The 21,009-nt window shown below is 40.2% G+C and overlaps 2 protein-coding genes across 2 annotated transcripts in view; both read right to left on the reverse strand.

Annotated features, from left to right (window-relative positions):
* Positions 1–1,525: 1,525 nt before the first annotated feature.
* On the reverse strand, positions 1,526–5,089 carry LOC118808898 (progestin and adipoQ receptor family member 4). Its single transcript, XM_036571780.1, has 3 exons — positions 4,924–5,089; positions 3,032–3,250; positions 1,526–1,959 (listed from the first exon to the last, which is right to left on the reverse strand). Exons 1-3 carry the CDS (start codon positions 5,087–5,089, stop codon positions 1,526–1,528), a joined length of 819 nt encoding a protein of 272 aa, XP_036427673.1.
* Positions 5,090–6,580: 1,491 nt separating this feature from the next.
* Positions 6,581–21,009, reverse strand: part of cmn (calymmin) — a 37,196-nt gene continuing 22,767 nt past the window's right edge. The window contains 20 exon segments of the mRNA XM_036571649.1: positions 6,581–6,687; positions 6,862–6,915; positions 8,900–9,139; positions 9,738–9,776; positions 10,679–10,753; positions 11,355–11,420; positions 11,732–11,803; positions 13,418–13,489; positions 14,133–14,216; positions 14,312–14,383; positions 15,140–15,253; positions 16,376–16,441; positions 16,534–16,558; positions 16,560–16,614; positions 16,668–16,779; positions 16,940–16,996; positions 18,099–18,122; positions 18,372–18,425; positions 18,529–18,564; positions 20,543–20,599. Of these exon segments, the coding sequence (XP_036427542.1) occupies positions 6,683–6,687; positions 6,862–6,915; positions 8,900–9,139; positions 9,738–9,776; positions 10,679–10,753; positions 11,355–11,420; positions 11,732–11,803; positions 13,418–13,489; positions 14,133–14,216; positions 14,312–14,383; positions 15,140–15,253; positions 16,376–16,441; positions 16,534–16,558; positions 16,560–16,614; positions 16,668–16,779; positions 16,940–16,996; positions 18,099–18,122; positions 18,372–18,425; positions 18,529–18,564; positions 20,543–20,599 (1,379 nt within the window). The 3' untranslated portion in view covers positions 6,581–6,682.

Raw genomic sequence — 21,009 nt, forward strand, 5'->3', positions numbered from 1 at the left:
GTTCAAGGGACAATAACTAAAAAGAAACAGGAGTTTCCAAAACATGAGTTCAAAAAATGATTAAAAGATAAAGGGAAAATGGGACCCCTAACAAACGCTGCTGCTGTTCTCAGAACAATGGACTGTCCACCCCAGAGTCCAGACCTCAGCATCAAATGCGTTCAGGCTTACTTGGTTCATGAGAAGCATAAAAGGCTAAACCAACTTTTAAGACTGAACTTTTAAGACTGAGGTATGTCGGCAGATTTTTTTGAGAAACTGAAAGTGAGTCTCCTGAAAAGAACGGAAGCTGGAATAAAGGTAAAAAGTGGACACACTAAGTACTGAAAATTTTGAAATACATTTAGTTGTTGAGGCTTCTGTGTAACGTTTGGTTAAATATATGTATTTTCTCCTTTTTTCCTGACATTGAAAAATTAATAATTGCATTTTATGGCTGTTTTGACTGGAAATTAAATACATAAAAAGGTGGTCTAACTACCTAATGGAAACAAACAGTTTTTGGCCTGCTATGGGGAACATTTAAGATGTGTTTTCTTTGAGGAGTGTCCAAATTTACATGAAATTGGACAGAAACACAAAAATAAAACAAAGTAGTTTTTATAGAGATGGACTAAGTGAAACTGTAGATTATGTAACTACAGCTTTTAACTGTTGGTTAAACAGGTAAACCATCTGCATAATACATATATAAAAGAATGGCTTTTAAAAATATATATAAATACATAATTTACAATCATTTAAAAATGATATTGGACTTGATTTAGATGTTCAAGTATTATCAGGAAATCTTGTCCCATTCAAATATAGAGAGACTCATGCCACAAACTAATAGCTACAACAGAGCTGAGATTCAGTTAAATCTAAATACCTAAAAATCTGGCAATACTCAATGTCCAGATATATAAAATGCAGCTAAATTCAGTACTGATGAATTACTGAATTCTTAAATTAGCCTCCTTTTGTCTGTTACTACTTCAGACAGCGTTTTGCCCCAAAGTCCCAATCTGGAACTGTTGGTTTCAAACATGAAGGCCTTGCTGAAAACCCCAGTGCCTATCAAGTGTTTCTTTCATTAAGATTTGTTGAAGGCATTAATCGTAAAATAGAATCGCTCACTTGAGGCAAACTGTGAATTCAAGGGCTACTACTGAGAAGCTTAAAAGGTTTGAAATATCTAATTCACACAATTTCCCCCTAAAGCCAGCTGTAGTCGTCAAACCAAGACATGTTTGACGTAGAGTGCTGTGGTAAACTGAGAATGTCTGTGCTGTCGCACCGCTGCTCTCACACACTCACTCAGGTTTGTTGACAGTGGAACGGAGGGGGGCTGACATCTCGGGAAACCCTCTCAACTTCTGGCTCAGTTAGTTTTAGTTAGCAAACGTCAGACATCAAACATGTCTTGGTTGTTTGATTACATTTGGGGTGAGGGTTAAAACTGACAAAAATATTCTTTGAAGATAAAAAAGGAGGGGGCTCACAACTTGGTGCGTATTACCCCATAAGGAAGTTCCCTTTTATGTTATTCCGCAGGACACTGGTACTGCCTTAACCAGGCCAAGTCCTCCATCATCCCCCAGTGCAAATACATGATGGACAAGACCACCATCACATGCATAATCTGATGGCTGTTGAGCCAGTAGTCAAAGCGGCCCGGACTGAAGCGCTCTGGCACACGAGAGATGTTCACGAGTCCTCCAAGCAGTGCCAGTGAATCCATGGTCAGGTAGAGACGGAGTGAGTCAGGGCTTCCTGTCCCTCGACCAGTCCAGCGCAGGATGAAGAGGAAAAAGCGGAACAGGGCCTGCCATGCGAAGGAGCGCAATCGCCGGACATTACTCCTTGCCGTTACGGCACAGTGGATACCGTGGCAGGAGAGGAGGAGATAAGCCAGCATGGCGGCCCTCCTGGAAGACGGGCTGCAGAGTAGTGTAATGTGAACTATCGGCAGAGCACCTGCAGGTGGACAAATGAAGAAAGAAAGTGGGATCATAAGATACTGTGTTTCTTAGCTCCTCCCTCTAAGAACCAGAGGAAAAGATGCAAAAATAAGGGTACGTTCACATTACAAGTCTCATTGCTCAAATCCGTTTTTTTGCTCAAATCCGATCTCTCTGATGGGATAGTTCACACTCGTTTAGGCAAGTCATTCAAATCTGTCATTAATGTGACAAACCGGCGTCCTAAAATGACCCTCATGAGCTCATCCTACTCAGTAACGTCAAGTGAATGAATCACGTTCATCATCAGCACAAACTAACGAGCAGAACGAGCTTCGCTGAGAAGATAATTAACTCTGATCAGCTCTCAGCTTCATTATTAGAGCGAGACGAAGGAGAAAAAGGTGAGATGAGCTGCTTTTCCACCGTTTACAGGCTTTAACTTCTGTTCTGTGCTGCTGCCATGGTAACGCTGAATGATGGTGCAGCACAGTGGAAAAAAAGCATCTGAATTCCGATCTGAGCGTCACATTAAGGTTGCGTGGCCATGAATCGGATATGTATCCGATCTAGGACCGCATATGAAAGTGACTCAGGTTGGATTTGAAAAGATCAGATTTGTGTGTCCACACAGCCCTGAAAACATCTGATCTGAGTCACATTAGGGCGAAAATTTTTATTTGTGGCGCTTCAACCTGGTAATGTGAACGTAGCCTAAGGCGTGAAGATGGAACCACACTTTTTTTTTTGCTCAGTGAGATGTCCTTGGTCACTTTAAAGGTTTTCCCTACATCTTACACTCCAATAACTCTGCTACAGACTGTCTGCAGTAAACAACACCCCATATCACTTCAGTGTAAATGGGTGGGGCTAAACTGCTGTAGACTGTAAACATATCACAACTATGGTGAATATGAAAACAGGCTGTTTTGGCAGCTTAGTTTCCATTTATGAACTGTAAGGACTGTGCAGTGAGTAACACATTTTGAAACTTTAACAGTGTTTAGATAGTATGTCAACCTTTTAGTTCCAAAGAAAGGAACACTTGGTTATCCATAATAAGACCCTTATAAAAACAAAGGCCTTACCCAGTGTGTTGACAAGGCAGACACCAAGCATGTCGAAGGAGAGCAGGGCATCGTAGATGCGGACACCTCCTTCGTGGTTCATGAAGATGTGGTAGAAGACGGAGCCCACAGTGGGTGAGAGGCAGGCCAGGTAGTGGACTAAACAGAGCCACCATTCATCTACCTCTGACCAGGGGATGCTCAGGGGCAAGAGCAGCAGGAAGCACACGAATGGGATACCTGATAGGATGGGGTAAAAGTGAGAGAGAAGTAAGTACCTGGAACGCATAAGAAGGTAAAAAGGAGGAACATTTCTAAGCATTCTAAGAGATTTCTGGTTCAGATGTCTGGCATGAATGGTTGGTTCGTCCTTCTAGAAGTTCATTGTCTACCACTGTTGAAGGGCTATTTCACAAAGCAGTGTTTCTCACTGAACTGAATGATTTAACCCCAAAATAAGGATTGTCCACTGGAAACATCCCGCACAGGCTCTTGAGTGGCTCAACTGTCCTAGCGTTGGCCATATTATCTCGGCCATCTGTGACCAGAAGTGCAAGAGGGCATCATCGCCCGTGCTCTGTCTGGCTTGGTAGGATGACCCTCCCTCTCCCACTCAATGCAGTGCTAACACGTGTCTGTTAGCTAACAGTTAGCATTCTCCTCCAAATGCATTGACCTCACCAATGATGTACATACTAGCCTTCACCTTCCCAGCTTGGTAACATCGTATGATAGAGGGAGACCTTACTAGAGGAGGGAATTGGTCATGACTAGATTACGGAGAAAATTGGTTAACCACCCCCTCCCAAACAAACAAAAGGAAATGTCGTCTATCCCCTGTTGGAGAGTCTTGAGATTAGGTTATCTGGCCAAGAAGGAGCAAGCCAAGTGCCATTGTCCAGGCCAAGGTAACTGCCCACCAAATCATTGGGGTCTGGGTAATTTTGATGTATCCCGTAATACATCAAGTACTTTTTGCTGAAGAATGGAAAGGTAGCTTGGTGAAGTTTGTTGCATGATATAATAGACGTTGCCTGCCAATCAGAGCTTTTGATGGATTTTGTATGAGGATTATTAAAAGCTAATGCTTTCACTTCTCAAGTATACATGTGGAGGAAGCAATACACATCTTGCTTGGTTTCATTTTGCCTATACATTAAATTTTTAATTCCTTTTTTGTGCTTAATTTCATTCTAATGATTTAGTTCCTTTGCTCAGTTCTTATGCCGATAGATGCAGGATATACTAAGAAGATCCATTGCAGTTCTATAGGAAGCTCAGCACTGCAGACGTCTTGGACCTGATACATCGTTTTTTCGTACTTGAGTCAGTTTTACAGGAGTTTAACCACTTGTCCCCCATTCTGCCTTTCACGTATCCTGCTAAACGCTCCCATGTGGAAGCTTTAAGTTCTTAATCCTGCTAATGTTCTTAAGGAAACCCGAAGAGGCCACTGAGGATACTATGTCAGTCCAAGGTTGGCATGGTGGACATCCTTTTCTAGTGGCGTCTAGGCTCAAACCATGGATTAGCAAAGTGGCCAAAAATGAACAACAAACCAAAACCAAATGAGACGTTGACCCAAAGCTGTGCATGTCCTTGTACCTCATTATTGTAGCATCTTTTAACAGGACGAGGATTCCCACACATTGCAGATTAGAGCTAATCTGGCCTAATCCAATTACGTGCACCGGTGGAGCATGCATTTGCAAGTGCTCTTGAGAGAAAGTAGACCCATTTGGAGGTTTGCAGGGGTATACATTTATGGGATTTGACCTCTAGGGTAACCTATTGCCCTTGTGTAAAAGGATCCTGTACCCAACCTTATGCATCAAGATAAAGAAGCAGGCTGCATAGTTCATCTAATGGACGAAGGCTTGGACGAGCAGATGATGATCTATAGTGTCTCTTACCGTGTGTGTAGATGTTCCCAGATTCATTGTGCAGGTAGAAGAGACTCTGAAGGCATCCTCTGGAGGTGGACACTGGACGGTATCCACTCAAGACATACTTGTTGAACTGCAGGTGAGGAGGGGAACTGTGGAAATCAATAAGTTTTGCCTCCTTATAAGGCGCCATGGTTGCTCCGTGACATCTATTCGGGACCTAAGATGTGCAGGATAATCTCTCCAATGCTGCAGGATATAGTCGAGCCATTTTTGTCCAGCAAGGCTCAGCGCACTGTAAGCTGTAGTTGAAGAGCTATACTTCCAGCAGCAGCCCACCTGTTGAGCTGTGGTGTAAAGCCAATAGCCCCACCCACTCTGTGGTGTGAAATGCACTCTTAAGGTGTTTTTCTTTAACCACTTGTGGTTCTCTAAAGAACCATGTTTGAAAAACAGATTTGTAAATGTGAAGAACCTTTAAAGGTTTAAAGAACTGTCACATAATATAAAGGTTCTACACCAATGTAAGGGTTCTTCCTAGAACATGTACATAATGTGAAGGTTGTTTAAACTTTAAAAAGATTGTCACACACACATCTCATTTATTTAGTTCCCTAAAGAACCATGTCTGTCATGTCTTTTAGAGGTATAGAGTCTTTACAAAATATACACAAGTTCTATGTCAATTTAATGGTTCTTGCTAGAACTTTTACATTATGTGGAGGTTCTTTAAACGTCTCACATCTCTCATTTACAGAAGTGTTTCTCTAAAGAACCTTCCTTCAAAAGACTTTTTTGAGGGAGCCAAAAGTGGTTCTTCTTTGGCATTGTGCCAAAATGATAAATTATATATATATATACAAAATATATAATTGCGCCCATATAAATGCCTTACAACCAATGGCCCCATCCACTCTGTAGGTGAAAAGCATGACCACACCCACTCTATATAGTGCAACCAATTCCTTGAACATTTCATGCTGTGTAACCCGCCCAACCTACTTTTTGGTGTGCAACCAAATGACTCCACCCACTTCATCATGAGCAAGCAATAGTCCCTCCCACTTTGTAGTGTGTCACCAATTGTCCCTCCCATTTTATGGTGCATGATAATTGGCTTGGCCCACTTCATGGTGTGCAAGGCCCACTTAGGGTTTCCAATCTGAATGGTCAGTATATTTTTTATTCTGCCCACTTGAGATCTTTAAAAAGCTTTTCATGTTGTATTCTAGCAAGGCTAGAAAACAGTCTTAAAATAAAACAACAGAAAAAAGACTTATTCAAGAGTAGAGTTCAGTGTTTCCCCCATCTTTTTATTAAAAAATGTACATTGTCTAAAAATCAGACAGACAACAAACTTCTTTCCCATGCTAAATAAATTATTATGCTCTTAGATACATAACAGAACACAAAAAAGAACATGCAGGGACAGGACAGAGAAATATAACGGTTTCAGTTTCATCACAGAGCCCAAGAAAATAATAATAGTGAGAGGTTTGTGGGAACGAAACAAAGAAATCAAGCACGGGTATTTCATAAAAAATAACTTTATGCTATTTATACTATACAGTACATGCAGCATCTTTTTCCTGTATAGGGAAAAAATGGGATATAAAATGTTTTAATATATAGAAGAATATATAGAATATAAATTTATATAGAAAATTTGGTGGGGGAAAATTTCAACATGAAACTAGAATATGATAAATATACAACAATTACTAAAAGCATCAACAGAGTAAAAAATAAGATACACATTTATTCAGGGTGACTCCACTCTTCTGTATCATCCTGGAAAAAAGAGAGTAAATTATAAGAAATAGAATTTTGATAGAATTGTTTGAGGTCAGCATGTACATATAAAAATGCTAGATTGTGTTTAATAATAAGAAGACTCTGTTAATACCACTACCACTATTTTTAACAACAACAACAACAACAACAATATTAATAATAATAAACTACCTTGATATCCATTCCCAAGGAATCCTTTTAGGTCATATTTGCCCTCCGTTCCTCCTGAAGAGAGCAAATATTTAATATCTTTAAGTAATATAAATGTAGATACAACAGTCACCAAAAGTCTGTGAATTTATACAAAACACAATTAATTCAGTACAAGTCTGTTGAGCTTTTCATCTTAAAAAAATAAAAGCTATTCATCAAAATAAATATGATCAGTGAAAAAAAGCTGTGCTAAATGAAGCAGATTTATTTGTGGCCACAAAAGAACAGCATCTATCAGAACAATAGCATGTGAATATATGTTATTTGTATGAGAAATGAGGAATGTTTAAGGAATCTGTGCATAAAAATGCCTCAAAACAATGAACTGTTTTGAATTTATGTAGGTGAATATAGACGTCTGTCATTGTTGACTGTAGGAAGCTTAGTAACAACAGCTTTGTAAAACTAACCCGGCTATGTGGAGGCTGTTAATCTGGCCAGCTCTCACTGAGAGTCATTCACATGCAATTTTTTTACTTAGTATCTCGGAATTATGATTTATTTCCTTAAATTTTTGATTTAGTATCTCAAAATAATAGCAAACTACATCAAACCTTTTACTTTTTATCTCAAAATGACAACTTATTTCCTCAAATTTTAGACTTAAAATCTCAATATAATGACTTATCTCCTCAAATATTAGACTTATTATCTCAATATAATGACTTATTTCCTCAAATTTTGGCTTAGTATCTCAAAATAATGGCAAACTACATCATTTTCACTTAGTATTGCTGAATAATCACTTATTCCCTTAAATTTGTGACTTTGCATCTTAGTATCGCAAAATAATGACTTATTTCCTCACTTTTTGACTTAAGATCTCCAAATAATGACTTATTTCCTCAAATGTTTGATTTAGTATCTCAAAATATTGGCAAATGTCCAAACGTTTCACTTAGTATCGCAAAGTAATGACTTCTTTCCTCAAATTATTTGACGAAATATCTCAAAATAATGACTTATTACATCATAGTTATAATTTATTTTCTTAATATATTGACTTCTCTTGAAATCATCCCTTACTTTGAAATGTATTGTCATTATTTCAACATAGTAGAGCATTTAAGATACTAAATCAAAACGCTGAGAAAGTAAGTCATAATTTTGACATAGTAGGTCATTTCAAGATAAATTCAAATGTGGAGATAAAATATCAACATTTTTAAAAAGTAGTTATTTTGAAACACTAAGTCATACATTTGAGAAAACACATTATTTCCACACAGTCAGTCATTAATTAAAGATAATAAGTCATTAATTTTAGATCTCAAGTCAAAATTTTGACATACTGACGTGTCTTTTCTCCTTCAACTGGCAGAACTGGGCTTTCACAGGTTTAACTACAATAACTATCGGTGTTACTGTTTACTCCGCATTAGGCTGTGCCGAGTCTCCTCGTACCATGTTGCACTCAACTCTCAAAAACACAACAATACAGGATGCCTGTTTTGAAGGCTTATCAACTCAACCAACAGACACTTTGAAAAGCAGCCAGTCATGTTTTGGACATTTGAAAGCAAAGAAAAGCAAAGCAAAAAGCCAGAAATACAACAGGAATCAGAAACTCCTGCGTAAAATACGTTTTATATCCACCTGCACCTTCTGTCTCTTTGCATTTAATACTGTTGTCCACTCAGTATAATCCCTGGCCACTTTATTAGAAACCCCTCCCTTGAAGATCCACTTTGCCAGTGTACAGCTGGAGACTAAGGCTCATCGGCTGATTCACAGTTTGTGTCCTCTAACCCTTCATCACTGGTCAGTTTCTGATCATATAGCTGCTCTTGGCTGGATATTTTTGGGTGGTGGACCACTCTCATCCTAGCATGACACTGACGTCAACACAGCAACACCAATGAACCAATGGTCAGAAACTGACCAATGATGAATGGGGTACGGTGGGTGATAAACTGGGGAGCAACAGATGGGCTACGGTCTGTAGCTCATAAAGTGGACAATGATGGTCAATGTATTCTTTCTCAGGTTAGAATACCTGTCCAGGACTTGCCCTGCGGATGAAGGTGGACTTTGAGCTTCTGCTGAATGTGGATCTGCTGGGGCGTCACCGGCTGCAGCATGAGTGAAGGAAGCTGGGGGCTGGGTGGTTCGGCCTGAGGGGGCACTAGCGAGGAGGGCCCAGTTTCAGGCAGAACAGCTGTGACCAGCGGGAGGGAGGCGGGGCCAGCCAAAGCAGGGGAGGGGCCAGAGGTGGGGGCGGCGGGAAAAGAGATGGCTGAAGAAGAAAGGAATGGGCTGAACGAAAGAATTTGGGGGGGGTGTTTTGCACCCATGCATTGCAGTGCACCAAGTGTATCAACTGCGTCATTCTAAATGTTATAATCAATTATAAATGACTAAATATGGACTCTTTTTGGCCAAAATAAAAGTTTCAGGCCCTTTTTCAGTGTAAAAAGGCTGTATTGTTTTTATACTCCATATCCACTATTGTTTCAAATAGATACTTCATTTTTATTTGTGTATTCAGCGTATTTTTAAAAGTCACAGTGAAATAATCAAGTCGAATTGTGGTGAAAGCTGATTCAATGAATCGTTTCCTAAAGAATGGTAATCTATAATCAGATATTTACAGCCCTACGGGAAATGATGAATGAGCATGAGTGGGGAGAAAGCACACAGTCAAAGCATCGCTACAAAGCATAAAACACAAAGATACAGACAAAGAAGAGACAAAAGCTCAGCAAAAACTCAGCCTGAACAGCGACCACACAAAAAAGCACATCCAACAAAGACGAACTTTTGGCTACAATACAAAACACACTTGGCTTAGACACATTATTTAAGAGTGAACAGGTGCTTTTTTTTTCATTTACCTTCTGGTTGGATTCCTCCACCGATATAACTGCCTGTTCCTGTAAGAAAGTTAAGAGCATATATGAGTTAGATAAATTTAGATATATAAGATATACACCGATCAGGCATAACATCATGACCACCTCCTTGTTTCTACGCTCATTGTCCATTTTATCAGCTCCACTTACTATATAGGTGCACTTTGTAGTTCTACAGTTACAGACTGTAGTCCATCTGTTTCTCTGATACTTTGTTAGCCCCCTTTTACCCTGTTCTTCAGTGGTCAGGACCCCCATGGACCCTCACAGAGCAGGTACTATTTGGGTGGTGGATCATTCTCAGCACTGCAGTAACACTGACGTGGTGGTGGTGTGTTAGTGTGTGTTGTGCTGGTCTGAGTGGATCAGACACAGCAGTGCTGCTGGAGTTTTTTTAACACCTCAGTGTCGCTGCTGGACTGAGAATAGTCCACCAACCAAAAATATCCATCCAACAGTGTCCTGTGGGCAGCGTCCTGTGACCACTGATGAAGGACTAGAAGATGACCAACACAAACTGTGCAGCAGCAGATGAGCTATTGTCTCTGACTTTACATCTACAAGGTGGACCGACAAGGTAGGAGTGTCTAACAGAGTGGACAGTGAGTGGACACAGTGTTTAAAAACTCAAGCAGCACTGCTGTGTCTGATCCACTCGTACAAGCACAACACACACTAACACACCACCACCACGTCAGTGTTACTGCAGTGCTGAGAATGATCCACCACCCAAATAGTACCTGCTCTGTGAGGGTCCATGGGGGTCCTGACCACTGAAGAACAGGGTGAAAGGGGGCGAACAGTGTATAATTTATATCTAAGGTCCAAATCTACATATATATATATATATATATATATATAATTTGTTAACTTAATAATAACTCAATAATGTGGACATTAGGGTGTATGTGTACTGTGTGTACCTGCGGATTTGGCATTTCCTTCTCCAAATCCTTGTACCAGGGCAGCATCAGGCTGAGGTGGGATCTCTCCTTCTCCTGAATGAAACACATATGCACATTTAAAGGGGAATCCCACTGATTCTGTAAAATTTCTGCACAGTTCAGTCATCGAGATGTGAACAAAGTCATTCAGAGTGGTTTAATGTGTGATGGGTAACAGTAGAGAAAGTTACTTTAAAGAGTCTTTACAGTGGTGGTGATAGGAACCAGGGGTCACAGTGTCTACAGCATAAATACAGCCATTTTATTTACTATCCAAAACCACCACTGAACCTACACGAGTCTTCTGAGTTTTCATATGTAACATTTGTAATTATAAGGTTTATTAGGAGATATTTTGCCTTACAAAGCCTTGCATGCACCTCTCCACCACGAATGGATTAAAAAAAATATGTTTAGCCAGATGAATGGGCATCAGACAGCATATTCATATCTACTTCATGTAATAACTTTCTGTGAGGGAGCTTTTAGAGTTTCTCTAGAACAGAGCATTTCACACCAAACCACTCTGGATGACTCTGTTTACGTCTTAACCATTTAATTATGTAGAAACATAAAAAGGAATTAGTGGAATTTCACTTTAGTGTTCGAATTAAAATGCCTGACACATGTTTAAAAAGGTACTACGACTACTAACCGAACTGGTCCACAGACTTCACCCCATCAATCTCAGGACCAGGAGGTAGAGCTTCATAAGGCAGAGCTGCACAGACAAGATGAAATGGAAGTGAAAGATTAAGGGACATTATTCATGGCTGAAATACCCAAATAAAACTCCTTCCTTCCACTTTAAAGACGGACAGAAGTACAGACGGACTGCAGCTTCAACCTGGCTACTTCTGCTGCTTATAGCTATACAATGTACTTGTGTCAGATTTTGGAGATAACGGTTTATTATACAGTGTCAGAAAACACAGAGTCTGGTTGAGCTCACTCAACATCTCAGCTCATTAAATGAACACTTTGATGACACAGAGTAAATGAGTGATATAGAAACAGAAGAAAAGCTCTTACCGGGCTGATCAACAGACTGACCGTCTGTCACCGGGCCAACCAGTCCAGAGTCAAAGGGTAGCATCGGCTGGCCTGGAAAAGGTGTCATGGAGCATGTTTAATTCAACTGACTCGTACTTTATTCACAGCCATGTGCAAAAGTTTGGACACCCCAGTCAAATCCCACGTTCTGTTGATTTTCTAAGTGAAAATAAGTTACACGTCTCTACAGAGGACGAGAGCCACGAGAGGCTGCGCATTACTGCAGTTTTATTATGGAAAGGGTGTTCTTAGGCATGATGTGGAGCATTCTGCCAAGAAATGTAGTTCCTTTAGAGTACGGTATCATTGCCAAGCGACCATGGACGGCTGAATGAGGAGAAGAACGTTCGGTCACCCATCGCTGTATATTTCAATCATTTCATGAACTTTTTAATGTTTTGTCATGTAACAGTGAAAATATGATAACACAGCACTGTTTAATGCAAAAACCTTCACTTTACACTGATCAGGCATAACATCATGACCACCTCCTTGTTTCTACGCTCATTGTCCATTTTATCAGCTCCACTTACTATATAGGTGCACTTTGTAGTTCTACAGTTACAGACTGTAGTCCATCTGTTTCTCTGATACTTTGTTAGCCCCCTTTCACCCTGTTCTTCAGTGGTCAGGACCCCCATGGACCCTCACAGAACAGGTGCTATTTGGGTGGTGGATCATTCTCAGCACAGCAGTAACACTGACGTGGTGGTGGTGGTGTGTTAGTGTGTGTTGTGCTGGTGCGAGTGGATCAGACACAGCAGTGCTGCTGGAGCTTTTAAACACTGTGTCCACTCACTGTCCACTCTATTAGACACTCCTACCTTGTCAGTCCACCTTGTAGATGTAAAGTCAGAGACGATAGCTCATCTGCTGCTGCACAGTTTGTGCTGGTCATCCTCTAGTCCTCTCATCAGTGGTCACAGGACGCTGCCCACAGGGACGCTGTTGGCTGGATATTTTTGGTTGGTGGACTATTCCCAGTCCAGCAGTGACACTGAGGTGTTTAAAAACTCCAGCAGCACTGCTGTGTCTGATCCACTCAGACCAGCACAACACACACTAACACACCACCACCATGTCAGTGTTACTGCAGTGCTGAGAATGATCCACCACCCAAATAGTACCTGCTCTGTGAGGGTCCATGGGGGTCCTGACCACTGAAGAACAGGGTAAAAGGGGGCTAACAAAGTATCAGAGAAACAGATGGACTACAGTCTGTAACTGTAGAACTACAAAGTGCACCTATATAGTAAGTGGAGCTGATAAAATGGACAATGAGCGTAGAAACGAGGAGGTGCACTGTGTAGGAATTTTAAATATTGGATCCTACGCCTTACTAAGTCGTGGCCACGCATTAGGATCTCATTCCATGCCTTTTTATTTATACGGGACGCAGGGCTCCATAAAACACCATCAAAGTGGAGGAATCTAATAAAGTGGATGGTGAGTGTAAATACAGCAGATTCAGTACGTACAGCACAGGCTAATGGCACCCCTAGTGGTTGACATGAATAATGCGGAGAACAAGCTTACTAAAATCTCAGTGTTTCAGTAATTCCTGCATTATTTATGGAATATGAACTGAGTGGATCCATGGAGACACTGTCATCCTCCGTAACGGCGGCGCATGTGGGAGACGTGCCAATTTTACCTGAAACCTACCATATTTCCCAGCCATTTTAGGTTCTCCACCAAAGCTAATGGATTCTGGAGCATAAGGCATGGCAGGCTGGCCTAGAGTGACAAAGAGAGAGAGATTAGCACCAACATCAGTAGCAATATACAGTCCTGTGAAAAAATATTGGCCCCTCTCCAGATTTCTTCTACTTTTGCATGTTTGTCACACTTAAACGTTTCACATCTTCAAACGAAATCTCATAATAAGACAAACACAACCCAAGTAAGTTCTTAAATGAAACTCAAAACCACCTTGGTACGAAAGATGATTTTTAAATGGTAGAGCGAGCATCACACTGAATACTCTCTCTTCCAGGTAAGACAGTCGTAACACTGAGATGCTTTTGAGAAACTGGGTTAATTTCATTCACTGGAGGACACAACGTTGTCCAACACCAACTGGCCCTGTGTGAAAAAGCAATTTAGTTACTCAATCAACCAAATTTAGTAGATAACTGGGATCTATTAAGACTAGACACACCCTGGCTTGATTACTGCCAGTCCTGTGGAATCCAAGCATCACTTTAACAGAACCTTTCCAGCAAAGTGAACTGGTTCTGTGTAAGTGATATTACACCTTGTGTGAGGAGCTTAAACCTTTTAGTGTGACAAATATGTAAAAGCAGAGGAAATCAAATACTTTTTATGGCCCTGTAGTTCACATTTGTTTAAAAAGTGTGGACATGTTTCTGAGCCTCACCATATTTCCCAGACTTCCCAGCATCAGGGCCCAGACTAAGTGGCTGTCCACCATAAGGCAGGCCTCCCATTCCTAGTTGAGATCCTGAAGGAGAGAGTGTCAAGTAAGTGTTTAAGTACTAGTGAGAGGGATGAAGAATTACCAAGAAGAATAACACATGGGCACATTACAGCGGTCACCATATTTACCAGAGGATTTAGCCTTGCTGCCAGGTCCTAGTGACTGACCGCCATATGGTAAACCTCCAAGTCCTGAGGAGAGAGATCCAGAGTTTACAACAGAACAAAAAGTAACCACACTATTCACAGGAAGTAACATCATTAACACATCACCTGAAGATCAAGACACTAGTTTGGCACTTAATTTTATTTAGGCCCAGTCCCATTTCTTATTTTTACCCCCTACCCCTTCTTTTTAAGTGTTGCCCCTTGGAACTGAGTTCTAAGGGGTAGTGGTTGAAATCTTCCCTCTGAAATGGGACCCTCAAATAAAAAGAGCATCACTTCATTAACAGCTACTAGCGCTGCTCTGTAGGTGACCCTGCCAGTCTGCAGTGACAGCAGAGGAGGGTAAAGTTCAGCTCCTCACTGCTGGGCTTTAGTTACATTTAGGGCATCATATGCCTTCAAAGAGGGGGGCAATTATTTATTATCACCCACCCCTAATTCTTCAGTGATATGAAGCTGAAGTCAGAAATTCACCAGCTTCTTGTTTGAATTTTCCCAGTCCAGCTAAAATGGAGCAGCAGTTACATTCAGGTGCTTCAGACATCAGAACTGCTGCACCATTTAAGGTGGAACGGGAACTTTAGCTAGCTATGGAGACATCAGCATTATACTAGGGATTTTATATACTTGTTATAAAGAAAAGGACCATAATACATTGAAACCACATTAAACTAAGATAATTCAAGTCTCTGTGGCCTTCAAAATAAGTGCTACCAATAAATAAAGCTAATTTTGTAGTGAAATGTCACTTGGGATTAAAGAAACATCTGACCAACTGACCATATTTGCCTATGGATTTAGGATCAACGCTCAATCCTAGAGGCTTAGGGTTGTATGGTGCACCATATTTTCCTGCTGGTTTTGGAGCATAGGGCTGAGCTGCATAGGGATTCCCTGAGGAGAAGATACAGATGGAGGAATGATTATTAATCCATACAAATATAGATAAATATAGAATTATACACATATTAAATACACAATCTGGCCAAAAGTATGTGGTCACTCCTATATGAGCTTGTTGGACATCCCTTTCCAAAACCACGAACATTTATATGGAGTTGGCCCCCTTTTTGTGGCTATAACATCCTCCACTCTTCTGGGAAGATGTCCTGCTTCTGTGGGAATTTGTGCCTATTAAGTAAAATGATTCAAGCAATAGATGTTCCGATTTGTCTTTATGGGCCTCTCTGTGTCATGCTGGAACTGAAAAGGGTCTTCCCCAAACTGTGGCCACAAATTTTGAAGCATATAATTGTCTAAAGTGTCTTTGAATGCTGTAGTATTAACATCACCCTTCACTAGAATTAAGGAGCCCATACCCTGAAAAACAGCCCCAGCCCATTATCCCTCCTCCACCAAACTTTACTGTTGGGACTGTGCATTCCGGTAGGTAACGTTATCCTGGCATCCACCAAACCCAGATTCATCCATCAAACTGTCAGATAGTGAAGCTGATTCATCACACCAGAGAACACGTTTCCACTGCTCCAGAGTCCAGTGGCGGTGCTTTACACCCCTCCAGCTGAATTGTGCATAGTCATCTTAGGCTTGTGTGCAGATGCTCAGCCATGGAAACCGATTTCATGAAGCTCCCGACACCCAGCTCTTGGGCTGATGTTGCTTCCAGAGGCAGTTTGGAACTTTGTAGTGAGTGATCGAGGACAGCCGAGTTTTACATGCTTCAACACTTGGCAACCCCACTCTGTGAGTTTGTGTGGTCTCCCGCTTCGTGGCCTAGATGCTTCCATTTCGTAACAATAGCACTTACAGTTGTCTAGGGCAGATCTAACAGGGCAGACATTTCACAAACTGACTTCTGGCAAAGGAGGCATCCTACGACAGTGCCACTGAGCTCTTCAGTTCAATTCATTCTGCTGCCAATGTCTATCTATGGAGATTGCATGGCTATGTGATTGATTTTATACAATCATTAGCAAAAAATATGGCTAAAACACCTCATTAGGGAGGGTGTCCACATACTTTTGACCAAATAGTGTACATAGAGTAGAGACACACCATAGTTTCCATAGGGGTCAGGGCCATATCCCATTGGCAAGCCAGCAAAAGGTAGACCACCAATACCTGTTCAAAACAAGAGAGAACCGCAGTCCTGAGTAAACGTAACACAAATGAATGTCTTTTACTGTGAAGGTGTTCGAAAGGCAGCCACTTACCATATTTCGTTTGAGACTTTCCCCTCAGAGCCCACCACTGGCTGAGTGCCATAAGGGACACCTGTCAGAAGAACAGCCATTCTGAATTAGCTTAGCAGCAATTAGACACTTTTTATTAGAACATCCCCTAAAACTAAACCAAGATGAGACGATAAATAAATAAATGAATATAATAAGTACCATAAGCACCACCAGATTTAGCTTCAGGTCCAAGTTCAGCAGTCTGGGGTTGGATCTGACTTGTTCCTGTCGGAAAACAACCGTCACAGTATCAATTCCAGTCAAGAAAACTAATACAATTTATTAGTATAGATAAATATTTTTATTTATACTGTATTATATTATCACCAGTTATATTAATAATATATTTATATTTATTATATAAATAATAATATTATATTATTACCATCCAGTCCAGCAGGAACAATGGGTGCACCGTTGTATGGTAGCTGTCCTGTTCCTCCTACAGAGATAGAGATGTAAGGCATTACCTCCAATGCACAATTGTAGCATGGCAAATACTAACAGTAACAATAATAATACCACAAATACCAGCTGTAAGTAGCTACTCAGGGGTGAAAATTTGGTCTGACCAGTGGGGAGGACCAACACTGAGAGACTACATACCGCAATTCATATGTAAGACTAGGTGGAAAAAGCAGGCCTACAGCCAGAGCTATCCTATTGTCATGTTAGCTAGTGATTTACAGGTCAATAATAAACACAAAAACAAACAATAATGTTAACAAGAATACTAATTTATTTTCTGATGCATATTTATCTATCCATCTATCCATCCATCCTCTAAGCCACTTATCCTTCTGGCTCACGGAGGGTGCTGGAGCCAATCCCAGCGTTTGATACATATTCAGTATAAAGATTTAATGCCTATCACATTTTTTTTCTTTCCAATGTGTCACTGAATATTTTGAAGCCAGCAGTTTACTTCAATTGATGAAAGAACTAAATGAAATCAAATATATACATGTATTTGGGCTATACGTAGAAATTTTGGACATGTAGCACTGGTGTTTTAAGTTTCAAAGTATGTTTTAGAGTATGAATCTATGTAAGTGGAATAAACTGTCATTTTGACTGTGGAAAAGGTTTGTATCTGAATGTTCGTTTTGTGAAATGTATAGATAATTTATTTTCCTCACAATAACTCAGGGTGTTATTAGCACTCAATGAGCATTTTCTAGATCTTTGTGCTTTGAGTGTGAGGAAACCCACACCAGCAGTAATGCGCATATTGTTGGAGTCATAGACTTAAAAACAGGAAGGGAAACACTGTGATAGCTGGTGTTCACATTACCTAATGGACTACAATTACCATAAACACTAGAACTTGTGTAGCAGCTCACATGACCATGCTTGTGCAGATGCATTGGACTCTACAAAATATTTTGAACGAAGATGCGCACATGAAGGTCTATCGCATGCATGCAACTGTATCATTTTTGTAATCACACAGGATTAATATCTCCAGTGCGACAATATTGCCGCATTCAGCGCAGCTATGGTGTGATTTATAGTCTTTGTACCTTGCCGACTTTAACGCTTACCTGTAGCAGGCTGATATCCATTTCCTACAGTGAAAAAAAACCAGATGCACATGTAATTTGCACATTTTTTTAGTATAAGAATATTTCTTATACATGAGTGTCATATAACAAATCCACATTCTGTGTTTGTGTGTTTATCATACCAGGTTTGCCTTTGACGGTCTCACTGAGGCCAGCTTGACCTTGAATGTTCAGACAAGACGGAAACATTAAGTAACTAATATGTAACAGCATTGATGGATGATAACTTTAAAAGGGTAAACAGGGCCTTACCATTGCCATAACCATAGCCAGTCGCTGGGAGGAGGCCTTGTCCATTAACAAAGCCTAAACACAAGACATATTACAGAAGTTGAGTTTGCAGCAAACTTATTCACCTACTTTAACCAAGAAAAGGCACAAAGTGTGAAGGCAGAAATCAACAGGCTACCTGGCTGTTTGGGTTTAGCTCCATATCCTCCAAGACCTGAATAGAGGGGATGAATGGGGGTTAAATAATCAGAGTTTGAAGGGTACATGGCTCGTAATTGTTTAGCATCTTTTTGAACGGAAAACTCGAAGTATTGTAGCGTGGCCGAGGATGAATGAGCACTAATGTTGCCAGGCTAACCATTAGCTTTACCAGCTTGCATGAACCATTGAAAAAAGGCTAAATTGTTAATGCTCAGGCAGGGCTAAGTTAGTGCATTGCAGTCTAGCCTGCTTGCCCTGCTGCTTGGCTAGCTAGCTAGCTATCCGCAACATCAACTCCAATAGGATTCATCTTAGTGTTACTTTATTTTTGCCTGCACACAACGGTACAGCTACATGGTAAAGGGCAGATAGCTGGGTAGCTTGCTGTGTGAAACCTTTAGCGTCTTATATAAATCTTATAAATCTTAATAAATACAAAGCTTGTATGCACGTTTAGAGTACACAGCTACTTCTTTAATGTTTTTCAGTCAAAATGGACCCCAGCTATGATCATAATTTGGCATTTTGAGCTGAATTTGATCTAGTTATCCATTAGTCTACTGTAAAGAAAGTGTTTGTGTTAATCCTGCTAAAAAACACAACAGAGACTAGTATTGTATTCAATGCTGCTCTAAGCTGCTTTCACTGGTCTGGGCTAGTTTAGCCGGTCACTCAACATGGTCATGCTGGTTGACCTGCATGCCAGCATGCAAAACTGGTTGACCAGCATGCCAGCACCCAAAATACAGCATATTGTTGCTGTCCAAAGAAAAACATATATCTCCATTTTTGTCTCTGATTTTATTTTTCTACATTAAGATTATTTTTGTCCGATATACTGGTTTGGCTGGTGACAACCTCTCTTGACAGCCATATGCTGGTTTATGCTGGTTTTTCTAGCAGGGAAAGTAGGTTGATAACGATTCTGTATGAAGATTTGAGCTGAATTTTATTGCACTCTAAAATATAATGTGAATTACATAGAATGTACAAACAGACTACATTACTACAGATTACTTGTTAAAAGTGTAACCAAATCCAAAGGATTGATATATTAAAGTAACATGATATGTTTACTTGCCATTACTTTTGGATTATTTGTCTTTTTAAAGCCATGTATTTAGATAAAGAGAAAAATAGCGAAATGGCCAAAAGGTGGCGCAATATATGGAAATATATTTCCAACAAAAAGATGACAAATTCCTAAAGTGTAAATGATGCAAGTTATCATTTTATAGGCTGTAGTGTGTTAAATCACTTATGCCTAAAACACTTACATCTCCACAAGAGGGAGCTATTAGCCCTGAAACAGGTTTTGTATAGCAAGGCATCATTGAAAGAGAGGAAACCCACACCAGCAGGATCTCAAGAATGCACAAATGTTGGCATTTACAAACAGTATGTATATGAATTAAAAAGCCTAAAATCACACCATGATCTTGTTCGACAAGTAGGTCTAGACTCACTAGCTCAGCTAATGAGCGGCAGCTAGCTTACAGGCACCAGACAGCTTACAGACATTCAAGTTAGGTTTCAGGTTGAAATATTTACTGAAGGAATTACTTTAAAGCTACGATGTAGAAAGAAAAAAACTCTTCTTAAATGTCTTAAAAGCTTCAAATATCTATATTTAAGCCACATCTGCCCTAAGTGGTTTTAAGCCCAGTGTGGGAGAGTGATGTACAAAACATTAGCTTGGAATTGGAATTCTCATAGAGATGCAAGCAGCTCTTTTTGTCTCTTGTACCTATATGCCTCACTGACAGCTATGGTGATGTTTTGGCCTTTTTAACAACAGACCACTTACATGCTAGTGATGACATCATGTGGGCTACCACTTAAGGCTACGCTTAAAGCAACTCCACATCAAACTTGTTTTCCTGCAGATTTCAACTGGCCGGAACTTCAACAAGTCCAGCAAAGTGTCATTTTTAAAACAAACTTGTTCTCTTTTGCAGTTACATGCATGCCATGCATGTGGTGAGTTCTACCTGATTTAGAGGCCTTGGCTCCTCCACTATTTGGGTACCATGCTCCAGGACCAAAACCTGTGGATCAAATGCATCGTTATTTATGCCAAAATGTAAACAAAGGCAATGAATTAACCCGACTATCAAAATGAGGTTTAGTGCCCATAATTCAGTAGCATTTTCACATGGTATAGATATTAGACACACAAAATAAAAAGTCAGTTCATTCATTTCAACATGCACGCAACACATCATAAACACAATGTTATTCACAGGGACAACTGAGGGAAAACAGGCCATTTTCCAACAACAAAAATGGACAGTTAAACAGAAAATACAGTGATTATTAAGATGATTAAAATTCTTCAGCAATCATAATGGGAAGAAAAGTCAAATGTAATTTTAAAAAAGGACAATTTACATACAGTTTAGTGTTAACTGTTTAGTGGTAGTGACAATATTATATTAAAAAACAACAACAACCATTA

This window comes from Colossoma macropomum, unplaced genomic scaffold, assembly GCF_904425465.1.
Source record: "Colossoma macropomum unplaced genomic scaffold, Colossoma_macropomum, whole genome shotgun sequence".
NCBI classification, from domain to species: Eukaryota; Metazoa; Chordata; class Actinopteri; order Characiformes; family Serrasalmidae; genus Colossoma; species Colossoma macropomum.

What these genes read in the sequence shown, in the direction of transcription:
- LOC118808898 (XM_036571780.1), bottom strand. Translation starts at nt 5,089, where the DNA reads ATGGCGCCTTATAAGGAGGCAAAACTTATTGATTTCCACAGTTCCCCT. An exon ending in TGGGAACATCTACACACACG is followed by an intron (nt 3,251 to 4,923) that starts GTAAGAGACACT and finishes CCATCCTATCAG; the next exon opens with GTATCCCATTCGTGTGCTTC. An exon ending in CTGCCTTGTCAACACACTGG is followed by an intron (nt 1,960 to 3,031) that starts GTAAGGCCTTTG and finishes GTCCACCTGCAG; the next exon opens with GTGCTCTGCCGATAGTTCAC.